This window comes from Ammospiza caudacuta, chromosome 1 (genome assembly GCF_027887145.1).
Source record: "Ammospiza caudacuta isolate bAmmCau1 chromosome 1, bAmmCau1.pri, whole genome shotgun sequence".
NCBI classification, from domain to species: domain Eukaryota; kingdom Metazoa; phylum Chordata; class Aves; order Passeriformes; family Passerellidae; genus Ammospiza; species Ammospiza caudacuta.
The window spans coordinates 85741915-85747914 of NC_080593.1; the positions used below are offsets into that span (position 1 = coordinate 85741915).

The 6000-nt window shown below is 50.9% G+C and overlaps 1 protein-coding gene across 4 annotated transcripts in view; it reads right to left on the reverse strand.

Moving 5' to 3' along the window:
• The window catches only part of COBL (cordon-bleu WH2 repeat protein), a 156465-nt gene extending 154806 nt beyond the window's left edge, over positions 1-1659 (reverse strand). For all 4 annotated transcript variants that reach the window (XM_058808594.1, XM_058808618.1, XM_058808611.1 and 1 more), the window contains exon 1: positions 1489-1659. In XM_058808594.1, the coding sequence (XP_058664577.1) occupies positions 1489-1532 (44 nt within the window). In that variant the 5' untranslated portion in view covers positions 1533-1659. The remainder of the gene's footprint in view (positions 1-1488) is intronic.
• Positions 1660-6000: the final 4341 nt, after the last annotated feature.

The following is a 6000-nucleotide window of genomic DNA, read 5'->3' on the forward strand; positions in this document are numbered from 1 at the left end:
CTCTCCATCAGGATTTTAGAAAACAGCTATACTGTTACATCAACTAAATACAGAGAAGGGAGGCACCTTACATCTACCACCCTTCCTTTAGGTTAGCCTAAAAGCTCACGATCAAACAGGCTGAATTTCATCTGGAAATAAGCATTTTATTTACAAAAAGAGCAGCAAGCTATGTCCTACTCTGCAAGTCAAAGAAACATGGCACACACTGTTTCATTACCACAGCACTAGCACTAGCAATGGCATCTTTTTTTCACTCCCTGCTCCCTGTACTACTTTCTGTGTACACTGCAAGGTTCCCTATTAAATACAAACTAAGGAAATGAAACTGAACAAAACTACTGTAGCCCACTAGCATGTACTTTAGATCTATTTCCTAATTTGTTGAAAATAAATTTATGATATAAACATTAGAACTAAAAATAAAAAAGCTGCTGAAGCAATCACAGTCTCTTTCAGCCTGTACAGTGTGAAGTAGAGCAGTAAATTGCAGCGAGCAGACAGCACAGCTCTTAAACTTGCCCAGCTTTTGCTCTCACAAAAGAGATCACTTAGGACCTCATCGTGCTGCTGCTCTCGTCGTTTAATTAACGGACTAATAAATTCCACTGCTGGCATATCTTCTACTGTCTGTTCTCTTGAAAAACCCCTAACCCTCCCGCGGTCTGCACTCGGGCTGACCGCTGCTTAGCAATAGTGCTGCGAGAGCGGTGCTTGTCACCAAAGGCAGGAGGGACTGGGAGCAGTCAAAGCGGTCTCCCACCAAGCTCGGACAATTTTGGGCACTTGTAATTCGCGGTTGGCAATGCTCTTCCTTCCTCTGCCGCGGCCGTGCGGTGGGGCTGAGACCCACGTCTGGCACGGCTGAATAAACCTTTCAAAGGCTTTTGGCAGCTGCGTCCTACCGCTGGGGCAGACGGGCGCGTGGATGAGAACTCTGCGGCCGCGGGGGCTCCCCGGACCCTCCGTCGGACGGGTCCGCCCCGAGCCCCGCCGCGGCCCCGCCAGTGTCCCTTGCAGCCCCGGTGGCCCGGGTCGGGAGCTACAAGCAGCGGCTGCCCTTCGTCCCGCAGGGCCGCTCCGAACCACCCCCTGGAGGGAGCAAGCCCCGAACCGAACCGGCTCTTCGGCAGCGCCGGCAGCCGGCCCGGGGCGCCCCGCCCGCGGGGCAAAGGCGCAGCAGGCACCTTCTCCTGCTGCTGACCTTTTTGCGCCCGAGCTCACCGCCCTGCCGCCCCCTGCTCCCCGCCGTGCCCCCTCCGTGCCCCCTCCGTGCCCCCTCCGTCCCAGGGCTGTGCTCCGGGCGGCCCGGCCGCCGACACCTGCGCGCCGCTCCGAGCTCGGCGCCCGGAGGGAAGCGAGACAGGCGGGACGGAGGGAAGGCACCGCGGCCCGCCGGCCAGCACGGCCGCTGTCGCCGTCCGGAGCCGCTGCCGCCCGTGGGGAGGAGCGGCGGCCGGTCCGGCCCGGGTCCCGGCGGGAGCTTACCCGGTGGGGGGCTTGCTGGCCCCGGGGCGCACGAGGGTCTCCATGGCCGGGCCCCCTCGCCGCTTCTCAGAGGACGGGCCGGTGCAAGACGCGGTCCCGGCAGCGGCGAAGGTCGGAGGCGGGGGTACCGAGAGGGAGGGAAGAGCGGAGAGTTCAGGAGCGAGAGCCGCCCTCGCCCCCTCCCTCGCCCCCACCTCCCCCGCTCCCCGCCCCGCTGCCGGGCGGCACTGCCCGGGCCGCCGCCGCCCACGGCTGCCCTGCCCTGCCCTGCCCTGCCCGGCCCGGCCGCGGGTGAGGGTGCGGGCGGGGATGCGCTGCCGGGGCGGCCCCCGCCCGCCTTACCCGGCCGGCAGGGAAGCCACGCCGCGCCGCGGGCCCTGACAGCCGGGCTGCCCGGCCGGACCGCAGCCGGGCACGGCGGGGCGAGAGTCAGGCGGCGGAGCTCCGGGCGCGGCGGGGCTCGGCCGGCCGCTGCCCGGGCAGCGCGGAGTGCGGGGGCGCTGCGAGCCGGTTTCCATGAGACTGCCCGGCACAAACGCAAACACGGCCGTCGCCCCCGCGGGCACTGCCAGGGCGGCCGCCCACGCCGCCCACGCCACGGCGGGGGAGAGGAGCGGATGGGGTAACAGGCGGGGGAGAGGAGCGACAGACCGATAAACCCCCCGCCGGCGCCAGCTCCCAGGACCCTCCTCTGCCTCTTCTGCCACGAACTTGGCAAACCCAGTGCTTGTCAGGCGAGTGTGCCCGAAACTGAGCCGAGCAGAGGCTTTTCCTCAGCCTCACACCCTGAGCAGCCCTGGCTCTGCCACCTGAGGCCTGCTTCTCGTCACCTCTGTTCATACCGGGACATGTTTTTCTTCTCTCGGAGGCGGCACAAACAACTTTTAAAATTAGCAGCGGCTGTGGTCAGGGAGAGGGGCTGGAGGGCCGTGGCACGGCAAGGCAGGATTCTCCTCGGGTTTTCCTCCTGCGGAGCGAGCCCAGCACGGCAAAGGCAGCCCCAGTGCCCGGGCGGTGCGGGGCGCACAACGGCACAGTCTTCGTAGAAACGCGGGAATCGCGTAAAAATCTGTGTGTGCTGTTTCAGGAATATCCCCCCTCACGCCTTTTCCCCAGAATATCGACTGCTACACCTGCGTGCAAAAGCAAACCCGTCTGGAGGCGGGAAAGTCTGGCTGGCACCACTGTTGTGTGTGTCCTGAGCCCGGCACGCTCGGCGTTGGGCAGCCTGGCTTCCCCAGGTATTTCAAGAGTTTTTCTGCTCCTCTCCATTTGTCTCATCTTGCTTTCCCAGCCACAGTGGGAGGTTGGCAGAGACAGGTCAGGCCAGCAGCCAACACTGGGACCAGGAGATATGAGCAAGCAGGCTGAGTGAAGTTACAGTTAGAAACTCTAAAGAGGAGCCGAGCTGCTGCCTTACCTGGCTTTTTACCTGGATGCCTTGGCGATAGTCGCACAGGTTCTGCTTAATGGTCACCCCTTCCCTAAACCCTTCCATCCCTTCAGTTTTGAGCTCATATTTCTGCATACTCTGCCCATCAGAAAGTGTCTTTCCCAGCTCAGTAACCACACAGAGTAGATGCAAGCAGCTTTTCTGGCTCCAGAAGTGAGAGTTGCTTCCTCAGTAAGCAAGACTTGGCAAATAGGGGTCAAAAGCTGCATGTGGCTGATGGCATTGCCATATACAAGAAAACCCCGTCCCAGACAGATTGAAAATGCTTTGAAACTTTCAGACATTGGAATAATTTGCAAGTAATAGAGGAGTGAAAGACGTGTTCATCTTTTCTGTACTACATGACTGGAAGATCACGGGGAATGCCCACCTTTGTCTACCAAGGCTTTTGCATTATGATCAAAATACCAGTTTCTATGTATTTACCCCAATGTATAACATAATACTTCTTGTGCTGTAGTCATCCTTAACTTTATCTTCTCTCACTTTGACAGCCTCAAGTCTCCACTTAATTCCCGTCTCCTCAGCAGACATTTAAGAATGCTGACTTCCATTCCCTTCTCTCCAAGCCCTCATGTGCAGGTACCTATGGGAGGCAGCTGCCTGTCCTAGCTGTATGTAGAGAAACAAACCCCCAAATTTGCAGAAGCAAACATTGATCTCTAATTTCCCTGTTACCATAGGTAGAAGTTGACTGAGTCACCACAGTTTAGTAATTACCCCGGTCATCTGAGCCACATGCCGCAGTAATGAGCCGCATGCATGATCCTAATTTGCACCTTTATGAAAATAAATAGGCTAGGCTGCATACTTCATTTTGCATGTGGATGGGTTCAGTCGCTGCATGCTGTCAGTTTCCATAGCTCCAGGAATGAATGGTCATCTATTAAATCATGGGAGCTTGATTTCACAGCTCTGTTCATCATCGGTTCAGTAATTTTTCATCTCCTGTTTTTACTCCTAAATCATAATGAACTCCTCCCTATTCTAGAACAGTTGCTAAAGCTGCAGAGGCACAAAAACCTCTGCAGAAACACCCAAATGTTTTCCCAACTGCATCATTAGCAAACTACACCAAAAGGACTTCCCTTGCCTCAGCTGTAACTTCTAACTTTTTATACCTGAGCAGGGGTGTAACATACAAAACATCAAACTAGTCTTTGCTTTTTATGTTCCCTTCATTTTGTACAGCATATCAAAAGAGTGAAAGCCTATTAATTACCAAAGTCATGATCTTGCATCTCCAGAGCACCAGTGGGGCCAAGTGCCCATGTCCCCCATTCTTTAGTCACAAATATCTGATGGAAAAGCTGAGTGAAGTGTGAGGAGTACACTGTGTGATGCAACATGGGAATCTGTTTTTCTCTAGGCTGCTTGGCACTGTGTCCCTCTTAAAAAGGGCAAAGGGGCTATTTCTAGTGTGCATTGTAATCCCCACAATCAGGGTGCTGTGCTCCTTTGTTTAGGCAAAGGGCATTAGTTTGGAGTGGGGCTATATGAATATTTGCCAATGTCATAAAATTTTGAGATTGGCATGTTCTGTTTAACCCTTTTCTGTTTGTAGATAGGCCTCTTCAATATGTTTCCTAAGCAAATCAATTCATTTGCATGACAAAATCCTTGTTGTAAAATAGTTTAGGCCTTTACAAATAAAAAATAGAAATCAATTATTCACCAGTGTCATTTCACATTTATGACTTTGTAGAGTTTTCAAAATCTTATTCCTATTTTTCTTCAGCTTCACTGCTAGTAGTATTACTGAATCAACACTTTAAGGCTACATTTTTTTTTTTCTACTAAAGCTGGCCTGCAATATTTCAGGAATTTGAGTTTGTAGTATAAACGTAACTGAACATGTAAGGAATCTAGTAAGACAAGTCTAATACCAAAGATTTTGTTTATATAGCAAAAAGAGCTTAAAATTAGATCAGCATTAGCTAGTATGCACCAGTTAACCAAGCCTTCTCTCAAGTCCAACACATAATCTCTTTTTATGATTTAGCTGTTTGAGGACCATCATAGAATCAGAAAACAGGTCTGAGCCTAAAAATGAAAGCAAAAAATAACAACCCCAAATTTATAGCAGGAAGCAATTGCGAATAGAAGTTGGTTATTGTGGTTAGGTTCAGGTAATAGCAAACTTTTTTAACCACACAAGTCTTTTTCCCATTTTAAGCAATCTAGAAGTTGCAATTTAAGCATTAGTCCCTGTAAGAGAGTTGACTTACTGTACAATTGTAAAATTTCTGGCTATGTAATTATAGCAATTGGAGTTGTGTAGCCTCAAGCTCACAAAACTCTTTCATTTTGCTGCCCATAGTGAAAAGGGAAAAAGAGACAGGAATTTAGATTTTCAGGGCTTGCTGGGCCTTTTCCTTGAGTCCCAGAGCACCCATTCTTCAGAAATTTGTTTTGGGAGTTGGCCCTACATGTCCTGTTGTTTTTGTAAGGAACCTGAAATAGCTGAGAGCACATTATATGCATTTTAGATGAACGATAAAAAAAATAAAAACATTTACTAGTTTTGAACAAATATTGTGTCATTGGTCCATAACAGCCTAACACACTATCAAATACCACTGAAGAGGCTGAATTTGCTTCAGAAAGGCACCATGGCTTGATAAGTGGGGCACTCAAGGGGGAACAAGAAACAAGGATGCTTGCTGAGTCACATAGCAAACTGCCAATAAGTTTCTGCTTCATCTTTTGTTCTTCATACTTGTCTTGTGTGGTGCTGAGAAGCCTCCTTTGAGACTCAGTGACAAACTGCACTTGCATGGCATCTGCAAGAGAGCAAAGACAGTTCCTGCCCTGGACAACCTTGGAGTTTTGGAACAGCAATTTTGGTTTTCTTCATCTTTTAGAAATTTATGTGTAAAATGTCTGTGATGTCAATTGAGGATCACAAAGATACTAATCATACAAAAACATGACAAGCCATCTGAAAGAGTACATGCATATAGATATAGATAAGGGGTTTTTTTGGTAGCTTTTGCTGAGGTAGTTTATGCTGTTTCTGAATTATTGAGTAATTGTCTTCTGTGTTTGTAGAAATACTG